Source organism: Molothrus aeneus, chromosome 5, assembly GCF_037042795.1.
Source record: "Molothrus aeneus isolate 106 chromosome 5, BPBGC_Maene_1.0, whole genome shotgun sequence".
Taxonomy (NCBI): domain Eukaryota; kingdom Metazoa; phylum Chordata; class Aves; order Passeriformes; family Icteridae; genus Molothrus; species Molothrus aeneus.
The window spans coordinates 9,470,480-9,483,005 of NC_089650.1; the positions used below are offsets into that span (position 1 = coordinate 9,470,480).

General features: G+C 40.2%; 1 protein-coding gene across 1 annotated transcript in view; it reads right to left on the reverse strand.

The window, feature by feature from the left end:
• STAB2 (stabilin 2) overlaps positions 1–12,526 on the reverse strand; it is an 82,080-nt gene that overhangs the window by 67,942 nt on the left and 1,612 nt on the right. The window contains 7 exon segments of the mRNA XM_066549796.1: positions 460–656; positions 2,135–2,260; positions 3,195–3,290; positions 5,042–5,111; positions 5,944–6,029; positions 10,595–10,710; positions 11,650–11,783. Of these exon segments, the coding sequence (XP_066405893.1) occupies positions 460–656; positions 2,135–2,260; positions 3,195–3,290; positions 5,042–5,111; positions 5,944–6,029; positions 10,595–10,710; positions 11,650–11,783 (825 nt within the window).

Sequence of the window (12,526 nt, forward strand, 5' to 3'; positions counted from 1 at the left end):
TTGATGGTGTGAGTTTTACATACAAAAACTGGAGCCAGTTCCCAACACCATGAATAATATGTAGTCTTTGTAAAGTGCTGTTCATTGATTGTTTTCAAAGACTCAGATTGCTTCTTTCCTAAATAAACCAAATTTAGACATGTATATGTGGTACCAGTATAAGGACCCTGCTGGTTTTACAAGTCCCCTGTGTCAGAGAGACAAAATTTAACAGGGAGAAGATTTATTTCACTTGCCTCCATTTTGGGGAGGCAAATCAGAGCCAAAACAGTCCCAGAAAAAACAACACTATTGCCATTCCTATTTTCAGAGAGGAGCTAAAAGGACTCCCTCCTGGTCAACAGCATGGCTTATGGTAAAGCTAGGAATAGCATTTGATTTCCTTGGGAGCTGTTTCCATTCCCCCAGGGTTTCTTTTTGGAGAGGAAGCATTATTTCTTCTTGGGCAGTTGCACTGACCTTTCCTGGACCATCGTAGATGCAGATGCTGGACTGTGCAGGGCAGCCCCCATGTGCTGCCTGGCAGGGGTCTATGGGCAGGCAGATTTGACCATCCCCTGTGTAACCTTCTCCACAGGTGCATTTGTGCTGGTTTGGCCCGAGGTAAATGCAGTCAGCGTTAGGATCACAGACCTTGTTGGAGCACGGGTTGATAGCTTGTGAAAAAAGGAGCAAAGTAAATCGATCATTGCCCACAGTTCTAAAATTGAGGACAAGGATTTACCAGAGCCACCTCCATGCTAAACAAAGCCTGGGCAGACTAAACTTTTCACACAGCCAAGTCTGAAGTGTTGTGGCCATGTGGAGATGGAAGGGAGGAATGTGTTTATGCTAACATAGCAACCAACTGTTTGCTTTTGAGCAGAAATGATCTCTTAACTTGGCAAATCGAGTTATAAACAGATTAAAGCATGTAACGTGCTCATTAAAACATCACAACTATTTCCTTGTTCTCTCATGGGCTTTAACTAGAGAAGGTCAGGTGGGAGGTACAAGGTCTGTGCAAGCTTCAAGCACATGTTAGATCAGCTGGAAAATATTTCTCAATACAATAGGCCTTTGCTGTTTTCTTTCCGGTAGTTAAACAGCATAATGTCATCAGTTCAGCTGTATGGAAAACTGTCCAGCAGGTACTTTAGTCTTCCATGCTCTTCTGCTTTTAGGATGGCACTAGAAGCTCACTAGTTATTTTCATGGACCATTTTTTTTGAGGCAATAGCGTTGCTTGTTCTTTTTCAAGATCAAGCAGTGCTTGGAGAGCATCTTCTCACAACTCTGTGTCCATGTTAGGTTACAGTTATGTGTATCTAGAAGATAGCATGCCCTGGAGACACCTAAAAAGTGGTGCTTCTCACTGTTTTCTCCTCTTTTCTCCCTTGATTTCCCCTCAGCTGAGACTGATCTGAGCCAACCTCTTCTAAATTGTGCTTCCAGCATCAGATTAAACAATATTCTTGGTTGCAATTAGTCTGGAAAGGAGGACTGGTACCATAAGACATAAAGTGAGTAGGGAAAAGAAAATCTGACTCTTATACAGTTAATTTGGGCATTGAATGGCAAGTTGAGTCTTGCCTCTATAGAGTCTTCTCTCTATAAAGACATCTCTTTATAGAGGTACCTTATAAGGTAGAGTTTACCTGTAGCTGGGATGCTATCAGCTTTGTTTCACGAAAAACAGGAAAGCTAAAATGAGCTTTACTTGCCTGTGGAGTTTGTGCTTGCTGATGGAACTGAGCTGTCACAGGATGCTTGCTGAATAAAGCCCTTGGTTGCTGTTGTTAGGGAAGCAAGCTCTGAGGCTGAACTGTACCAAGCAGAGGGATGTGACAGCAGTGGATTTGTAAGCACTGATGACCCAGCACCCACCTAATGTGTTTCAAGGGGGTTGACTAGGTTTAGTCTGAATGCATTTAGTCTGCATGGACTGTAGCTAGTTAGCAATTGGATGGATGGACTTCTGAAGCACATTTTAGGATTTTGGTTCTTCCTGAAGGAATCTAGTCTGTGCTTTGGGATACGAACCCAAAAGAAAAATTAGATGGTGAGATGTGGCTCAAAAGCACATTTCATATCTGAGATATAACACTAATGGTGGTGTATTTAAAGAGTTGGGGCAGACAGGGGAATTACTCACGTTCACATTGTGTACTGTCCCTGTGGAAGCCGGGCAGGCAGGTGCATTCCAGCTGTTTTCCATCCTCCCCTGAGGCAGCACACCTGGAGTGGGCAGGGCACCGCAGCACCTCACACTCGGCCACGGCTGAGGGACACAGGGAGACAGGTTAAGCTGTGCCTGCACGCTCTCAGGCTTTGGGATTCTGTGGAAACCCAGGGCACCAGGAACATTTCTCTGCTCTGGGGTGCCCTGACCCCCAGGGTAGCAATGACTTTGACCCTCAGTCATGGAGAAAGTTCCCTAGACTTCAAGATAGACTGGAACCCACAAAAGTGTGAAATAGGTCCTAGAGAGTAGTGCAGGTGTATCACTTGGTGAGAAATTTAAGATTTTGGGATTTAGTATGTTGTGGATGGAAGCAAGATGGAGGACACAGGGCTCCTGTCCTCATGCAAGCACCTATGAACTAACATTACATTATACAGCCTATTAATCACCACCATCAGCCTCCAATGACTTAGGCCAACATGCTACCCAAACAAAGGCCTAACCCCTTGAACATCCATTGACCAAATCTCCTCCCCTCTGCTATTCCTCTCATGCTGACTCCTGCCCCTCATGATCATGGCAAGCCAAAAGCACCTAGAACAAGAACCTGGGTTTCTTCTTCATGCTTCTTCTTCCTTCTTCTCCATGGGTTTGGGTGGCATTTTGTAATTAGGCAGAAAAGTCTGCATTGGGGGCTCCTTGGGATGAGTTATTGGATTAAAAGGGAAAATAATCTAGGTGTCAGTTCTTAATTGGATAGTTTATTCTTAAAAGGCCTTGTAACAAGAGATTGTTGGCCATTTTGTGCCTTGCTGCCGAACTCATGGTTGTGAGACTGATTTACTGATAAGAAATAATAAACAGCTGAGTCCAAGCATGAAACTCCCATCTCAAGTGCCTTCAACCCAGACCCAGAGAAACTGATAAGGTTTGCTTGCTCTTGCATGACCCACCTGAGACCAGTTCATCCTCACCAGTTCCACCTGTATCACAGCTGTTGAATTCATCTCCTGTGGAAAATGCTACTTACGCTGGTCGCAGCGGAGCCCTTTGTATCCAGACAAGCAAGTGCAGCTCCCATCCCCTGCGATCCCACTGTTGCACACTCCATGAACGCAGCCACAAACTACAGGGAGAAATGGATTTGCTTTGCTGAACAAGGATGGTGCTTGGAAAGCCATCATTGCTCATAGCAAGGTGTGTCCTGGCCAGCAGCTTTGGCCAAACCAAGCTCTGACCCGAGGGCCTGAATTTATAGGTGAGGTGATCAGTACTTGCAGTTGCATACATCATAAATAGCACACGAAGTCTTTTCAGCCCAAAGTGTGAAAATCTGCAGAACACACACTGTAAACACCAAACCGATTCATTGCTAATGTCATAAAACTTGCAAAATTTGACAATCTGAAGCCAAAATTGGTTATAATGTGTAACATAGACCTCTTTAGTGTCAGTTAACCTATTGCTTGGTTTTGCTTCAACTCTGTACCTCTCATGAACCTCAAGAAGAGATGACATTTAAGACTTTTTTTTTTCTCCTCCCTAAACAGAATTTATTTAGTTAAAAGCATAATTAATCACTGTAGAAGTCTCAGACTTCTCTCTTCCTGTAGTCTCTCATTTCTGGTTATATTCTGCTTATAAACCCAGTAACAATATGCACACAAGATGATGCATTCACAGTCCAGGCAACTGAGACCCTCTAAAAATAATTTTTGAAGCCTTAAATATTCTGAAAAAGCTTTATAACTGTTTGAATTATGGCAATGATGCTTTTTAAAAAGGACATTTAGAGTTACACTTGGAAAAGTCCAAAAGAGGTACAGAATTGTATTGCTGACTTCATGTTTAAGCTGCAGTGATGTAGCATATCCTCTTCCCCTTTAAAAACATACTTGTGTTCATGCAAATTGCCTGAACTAATTAATTAACAACTTCCTACCTATGTTAATAGTCATAATATAAAAACCAGGAATGTCTAAGGTATTACTGAAAAGCAGCCACAAATGAACATTGTTTATATTTTATTTATTTTGGAACACTTGGAGGAGCTCAAATATCTGACAGCTGAAGTGTAAAATATCGCTTGAATTAATATGTAATTGAATCCACCAGTAACTTTTAGGAAAATAATTACATTTATGATATTAAATGCATTAGAGTACTCTATTTTCATGAAAATTCTGGCTCAGTTACATTTCTATGTATCAACACTGGCATCCAGTGGACATCTGATAGAAAAAGGGCCTTTGAGCAAGCAGTGGTGTAGAATTAGTGTAGAAAGGCTGACACAGATTATTTAAATTGAGATCATTTGAAACTCCTCAAAAGTAACATTATGTAGATCTTGAGGGAAGAAAAGGTGTTTTACTTTGAGATAAGCAACTATTACCACTTAAGAATAAGACTATTTAAAAAAAAAAAATTCAGGCACTTTTCTGGTTTTTCAGTGTGATTTTCATCAAGGGTCAGGAAGGTAAAATAGCAGAGACCATTAAGAAGCGGGCAAAAGTATAAAATGTTATATGCATATATACACTTATGATACATAAACATTTTAGAAAGTGTACTTGGCTTTAATTGCTCCTTGAGACTTCCACTTCTGATAGATGTGTGACTAATCAGTGAATTCATCAACCACCCAAACCCCTAAAATAAAGTAAACACATCCTTCATCACACTTTTGACAGAACTTATATCTCCCTGGCACAAATTAGAGCAAAGATCTCACTTTCCCCATGTGTTCTCTGAGGCAGACAGCAGCTCTTACTGGGAGCTCTTTGGGTCCTCTACCCATTTCACTGTGATTTCTTAGAGTCTGAATACAGCTTTCACCCCCTTCTTTTCTCTAATCAAATAAAGCAAGTTCAAATTTACCTGATGTACAGTCAGGACCGAATAAATTGTCTTCAGCACATTTTTCACAGGCTGTCCCACCAAATCCTTTCTGTGAATTACACAATGGAAAGCAAAACTTAAGTTTCTCATCTATCTCTATACAGACAGATATATGCTTAGCAGGCTGAAAACAGCATCTTTTGCTGCCAAAATAAAAAACCATGACAGTTTCAATCAATAGCTACTGCAATCTGGAAAACATTGTCTTTTGAGCAATCTTGCTTCCACATCTTTTTAAAAAATAACCTGTAGCTCTTCAAATCAGATATTCTAAATATCAAGGTAACAATAAAGTAAAATAAGCCTAATGTCCAAATCAGGCTTACAATTGTTGGGTTGTATTTTCTGGCTGCTTCTACCTCTGTCTCTTTTTCATATGTCCCCAGAAGAGTATTTTTGATGTGAAGTAAGGATGAACCAGTAGAGGGGGAGGTAAAAAAGATTAATTTGAATTTTTTTATTAAAAATCTATTTGCCTGAGGTTAAGCACTACACCTTGCACTCTCAGCAAAGGAGCAATGTATGGAGAGTATAGCCCCATGTATAAGTTCTTGCTATTTAGGGAAAAAAAGTCACAAGTTTAAAATTTATAAAACAGGAACAGAGCACAATTTTAAAAACAGAGGAAATCAAAACACCTCTCTCAGGAAGGCAAGGTGAAAGAATTTCTTCATAATTCCCCCTGAACACACTTAAGTCTGGAGAAATAATAGTGTGAAGATTAATACAATCCAAGCAAAAAAGTGAACTCCAAGCTGATCATCACTGCTGTTTCTGGAACGTTTTCCTTTAATGTATTTATAGAGTAGGGCATGCATTACTCCTTAGGACAGCCTACATGCTATTGTTGATTTGTTTTTCTTTTAAAAGAGAGGACCTACCGGACAAGTGCATGTTCCATTCCCAGCCATGCCCTGCGAGCAGCGTCCTCTCCCGTTGCACGGTGATGCAGCTCCCCCTGGACATGCTGGAAATGACCATGTTTGAGCCATCAGTCACCTTGCTGTGACCCTTGTGCTCCCCTTGCACACAGGTGACCGACCACCTTGGCAGCTGCAGGGTTTTGGGCCAGCCAGGGACTCTGGGGCACAGCTGCCTGAATCTCTTCACTAGAATCTTAGCATCAGCAGAGACCACCACTCTCTCTTCTCTGGGAACTCAGGTTGGTGACTGTGTGTGGAAACCCACAGGGAATATTTCTCTGTGTGCTCTGGGGTGCCCTGACCCCCAGGGGAGGCACTGACTTTGACCCTCATTCATGGAGAAAGTTTCCCAGACTTCAAGATAGACTGGAATCCACTAAAGTGTGAAATAGATCATAGGGAGTAGTGTAGGTGTATCACTTGGTGAGAAATTTAGGTTTTGGGATTTTTAGTATGTTGTGGATGGGAGCAAGATGAAGGGCACAGGGGGTCATCCTGAATTCCTTCTTCATGATTCTTCTTCCTTCTTCTCCGTGGGTTTGGGTGGCATTTTGTAATTGGGCAGAAATTCTGCATTGCAGCTCTGTGGGATCAGTTATTGGGTTCAAAGGGAAAATAATCTAGGTGTCAGGTCTTAATTGGATAGTTTAGTCTGAAAAGACCTTGTAACAAGAGATTGTTGGCCATTTTGTGCCTTGCTGCCAAACTCACAGTAGTGAGACTGATTTACTGATAAGAAATAATAAACATTTGAGTCTAAACATGAACTACCATCTCAAGTGCCTTCAATCTGGACCCAGAGAAACCAACAACTGGGACCCCCACAGATGTGGTCAAAGAATTGAACAAAAAATAATTCTCTTATTCTAAAGTACCACATGGTTTTGTTCCTGCTGATCCACCTCTGTCTGCCATGCCCTCAGCTGTTGGCTTTTCTGGCATAAGTGGAGCTTGCCTGAACACTCCTGTGTGTTGATGTAACTCTGATGGATTGATAATTTGCTCTCAGGATTTTATTTGATGCTAAGTTAGGGTTTAATAAGCCTTTTTTCCCCCCTCACCAAAAATTGCATTTTCTTTACATGGGAAATTTTTCCTTTTCCCTACTGCCTTCATAATACTGTGATTATTTATTAAAATGATCTTGGAAATTGAAATATCTAGATATCTCACAACCAAATCCTGTCCAAGGGGCTGTGGTCACTAATCAAATTTGTGTGCCAAAGGTGTGTTATGCTCTTCAGTGCCTCTGGTGCTACAACCATGGCTACAGGCAGCAGTGGAGAAGGTGAGACAGTCTGAACAAAAACCCCAGCCAGCAGGAAGATATAAGAAAAAAATGACCATATTTATAATAAAATTAGTCTAATTGTTTTGTCTGAATGGTTTCAAGATTCAAATCTTTACTGAAAGATTGCCTACAGGAAATGTATATTACAGTGGTTTTAGTCAGATCATTCTGTCAGGATTTCTCTCCTGTAGGGATACCCTTGTTTTTCACAGTTGTCCTGCCCCTCCTTGGAAATGATGTATTAACTCTCTTCCATAAGCCTTTCCTTCCTGTAATTAGAATTCCCATTAAGTACCGTAATTTTGTTGCAGGTGCTATCTAAATATATCAAACTCCTACTGGCAGCACAGTTACTCTGCTGTACCTTACTAGAGGATTTATTTCTTATAGAGAGTCTCAGAGTTCGTTCTGTGTGGGTGGGGATGGACACTACTGGATTTATGCTCCCCCTGCATAGTTAATCCTGGTTTAGAATATTTAGGTAATGTGGAAATTTTAGTAAGAATGAATTTGATTTGGAAAGAGTGATGAGCAAATAAGTGGATGTGCATATGTGTACACTTAATTCTACTGAAAGCTCTGGCTTTATACCAGCTTTTAATATTTCTTAATTTATTCCTTAATGTAGTCTGAGGTCTACTGCATCTGCCTAAGCTTCTTTTGAAAAAGCAATAAATTTAAAGATGAAAATTTGAGTGGTGTTTATCTCATACATGCTGAAATAATAAGATATTTTAAGAATTTAGGTTAAATAACTACAAATGAGGGAAAGTAATAAATACATATCCTTTAATCTTTAAAGTGGCTTTTAGTGAATGTTGTTTTCTGGCTACCATATGACAGCTAAATCTTAAAGATTCATGGCAGCTGTTCAATAGTTGCACAGAATAGAAAAAAATATATTTGCATTGATGCTTTTATTGAATGTGCAAGGATAGAGAAAACTCAGAGTTCATGGTATAATTCCTACGAAAAGTTACTTTAAAATTGTTACCAAAGCAGGTTTTATTTTTGCCCTTGGCATTCATTACACTCCTTGTCTTCACTGCATCTTGTCTCTTGTTTTGATACCAGCACCAAGGGACAGCTTTATCAGCAGTGGGGTAAATTACCAGATTGTTGAACAAGTTTGGCCAGGCAGATAAAGAGCTTCCTGCAGCCAGCAGGGCCACAGGAGGCAGTGCTGGGACACTGGAGCAGGGCTGGCACAGTCCCCTGCTGCCACCCTGGGGACAGGCCAGACCTTTGCTTTTATTGAGGATGCTTTTTGAAAAGCAGTAAGAAAGAGATACTCTTGCTTATTATCTCTTAACAGCTGTCAGTGAAGGCCAAATCTTTGAATCTAGGCCAAAAGAACCTAAATCTATCAGCATTTTTTTCCCCTTCATGGACATAAATTCAGCACTTTCCAAATGTTATCAAATAGGGCCTCTTAAAATACTTCTCTTCACCTGACTCCCTGTGAGGCTGAAGCAGTGAGTAGTACTTGAAAAGAAGTATTTTGAACCATATGATTTGATAGTATTAAATGTAGTATTTTTCCTCTTGGCCTTTATTTTTTTCTTTGAACATTCCCCCCCCCCCTCCCCTTTATTTTTACAGTTCTTCTGCTCAGTTGGTCATGCCATACACCTTTCAGTTGGTACCCAGGCTTTTCTTAGGAGCCATGGAAATAATTTGCCAAGAATGGGAACCTGTGCTGGGGTAGGGAGCAGCTCCTGCTGCACCTGAACTCCACCAGCTGTAGTAGCTGTGGCTGGATGATACTGGCAGTGTTGAAAGGCAGTGCTCTTTCCCCCTGGATCTTTTCTGATCCTGTGCTTTTCTCTTTTTGGCTTTATGGCTTTTTGCAGAGGGATTGGCGTGCAGCTGGATGGCTTGGTGTGCTTCGTGGGGAGGGAAGGAGACAAAAGATTTTTCATTCACACTGTGTGTTTCAGCATGTGCTATCATTTAAGGAAGTCAGAGTGATGTCTAAGACCTAATTTTGTCCTTGCCATCAAATGATAAATGTAAAGCAAGCCCCTAGTCAGGGATTTTTGCCCAGCCTCAGGAAGGACCGTCTTTCCTCCAAATATTTCAACTTGTGCCATATTCTATTACAGAGGTTGTGATAACTTAAAGATATTTTTTCCCTCCAAATGAAAGCAGAAACAATGCTGAGACCTTGATTCTTTGCTTTTTTGGGGTCAGGAAGTTTGTCCAAAGGAAGAGAGGGCTTCCTTGCCTTGGCAGCCTCCTTCACACAGTGGTGCAGGCAGGGCTCTGACTCTGGGGCAGGGGCTCTGATGTCCCTCCAGAAACACTGTGTGGCTGCCCAGAGCACCCTGATCATGGCAGGATGAGCTCCTGGGCTGCATTTGGAGGTGGGGAGGTTAAACCACCCCCCAAGTGTGACTCTCTGCAGTAGACATGACCACACACTGTGCACTCAGCTCTCTGCCTGGCTTTTCCCTTGAAGCTGCTTTGAGCTGCTTTCCTCTAGTAGATAAATCATTGGTGTGACTTATCCATTTATCTACTATTTGCCTCTAGTAGATAAATCTCTGGTGTCTAAATAACAGCTTGGGCTAAAATTATACATTTTTTTAAAAAAAATTGTGGACAAAGGACTTCACAGGCATTGAAACAGACCCTGAGGCCATTAACTAAAGGAGGAAACACTCTGGCTGGGCAGGGAAACTTCCTCTGTGGGTCTCGATGCCCATCTTGGTAGCCTGAGATTTGATGCATGTGTGGAGATGCTGAAAAGCTTTTCCTGAGAAAAGGGGCAGCAGGAGGGGAGGCACTCCTGATTCCCTTCCTTCAAGTAATGGCCTTCAGCATTCACAGGCAGTTAAAGAAATAGTTTCAAGTTGACCTAAAAGAGAAGATCCTCCCTGCATCACAAAATCAAGAATTAAAGAGATTTGGAAATATTTCAGATGCAGATGGAGGTGGTTTTGACCAGAAATGAAGCATTTAATTTGTGGTTGTAAATCTTAAGTTTTAAAATCCTTTTTGGTGGCCCTCCTGAATGAAATAATTGTGCAGGCATTGACTGCAATGATTTGTTTTGAAAATCTCAACATCTAGGATGTTTTCTGAGGCTCTTTACATTTTTCTATGCATTTTTCTTTGTGAATGAAAATCTGAATATCTGTTTTCCTTCAAATCCCCTAAATTTTAGCTGAAAACTGCTATTTATTTCACCTTTTATAACAAGCTCTGAGGAACAAACTTCTCACAGCAATAATTTCTGAAAAGAAGAAAACTTGCTGCCTTATTTCTGTTCAAATTCTGTATCAAAATAAAACCCCAAAGCCCAAAACAACTCACCCATGCAGTCTGGGCCCCAGTGTCCCTTGCAGCACTCAGGTTGCTCAAATTCCTTCACACAACGGTGCCGACAACCCGGAAAAGAAAGTGTGTGTGTTTTAGTTTCCAGGTAATACCTGTGGGGAAAAAAAATGTTAGAGCTGTTTTAAAATTCTTAAAAGCCTCCTGTGGAGGGGGAAACAAAATTCTTAAGTTCTTCTTTCAGTGGCAGAAAAGAGAACTTTAAGCTTGGTTGCATTGATCTACCTTTTTTCTTCTTCATTAAAACATGCATTGGAGGTCAAGGTCTAAAAAGATCCTTAGAGCTATTTCTTTTGAACAGTGTATTTATCTTCCTACCCCAGCCTAAATACAGCCCATTTCTCTAATTTTTGATTTGAAACAGTATTTTAAAAATTGTTTAATATCAAGGTTCTTGAAAGTCTAAGTAAGCTGAAAATAGTTACATTTTCTCTAAAGTAGTTATATTTTCTCTAAAATACCTCTTCTTTTCCCCAGGTGGAATGGGGGCAAGATGTCAAATTGGTTTTGATATATCTCTTCTTGCCCTTCACCCCCACAACTCCCTGACTTAGAAGTGTGAAAAATACTTTATTTATATGATATATAAGATTAACACCTAAATATCGTATATAAATTTATAATATATTTTTGTATCATTAATATCACGTATGCAGAATAAATATAGAGGAGACCATGATTCTATTCAAGAGAAAATCTGTTAAACCATCAATAGCAATGTTTATTTTCCTCTTATATCACTTGCTGTTTAACTTCAAGCATCAAACACCCTGAATGCAGCTTGAGTTCTGGAGTTGGTGAAGCCAATGGTAAATATTCCATAAGAAAATTGCATAGACTAGAGAATTTTTGACATGTGTTAATATTTTATAATTAATATTAGGAAAAATATTAATATAAATTAATATTAGAAAACTACCATTAAGTAGAAAATTAATATTTCTAATAGTAAAATATTTGAAAAAATAATTTCATTAATATTAATTAATATTAGAAAACTATATTAATGAGAAAAGCTCTGACAGAGGAGATACCTGCAGTCTGGTGTCCCAGTCCCGTTGGTAATTTTGGTGTAACCAGCAGGGCACTGGGTGTCAAGGTTTAAAGAGCAAGGCACACATTTGGTTTTCATTCTAATGAGCAGCTTTTGATCACACTGCTTCTTCACCTGCAATAGGAGCAGAATAATTAACAAGAAGGAAAAGCACTACCCCAAGTGGCATTGCTGAAAAATTACAAGTTTAACTCAGCTTTGTGCTCACTCACAAAGTTCTTTTTTCTGTTCAGCAGAAGCTCCTTGTTTTGGAGCTAAACTAGGTAATAGACCACATATTGGTGCTGTGCAGGAGCTTTGTCTGCACAAAATATGTTCAACCACTGCAGGATAAACCATCCTCAGTGTAATATTTTTCCTAACAGCGTTTTATCAACAAATTCTAAGTTTGTCAGACTTAAACCCAAGTGACAGAGACAGCATCAGCCTAGGGAGAGTTAGTTCCAAAGCTGCTGACAAGTGCCTTCCCCACTCAAAGGCAAAATTAAACAAGGTGTGGAGGAGGCAAAATTAAATCAGCACCAGCATACTCATCTAAAGGGCTGTGGCTGGTATTTTTAGGTTGGTGTCAAAGAATGACCTCTTGCTTTGCATTCAGATCTGGTGGAGGTTTTGTGCCTGACCCCATCACAGCATGCAGAGAAGAGCAGCCCCATTTTGTTTGGTTTTTTTTTTCTTCCTTTTGTTTTTGTTTTGTTTGTGTATTTGTTTGGTTTTGGTTGGTTTGGTTTTTTAAATTTTTTTTTGTTTGTTTTGTTTTATTTTTTGGATTTTTATAAACCTGTTTTGATGTGTGTATTTTAAAGCAGTAAGTCTTTTCTGAACTGCATCTAATGCTGGCTTTATCTTCTTTCTTG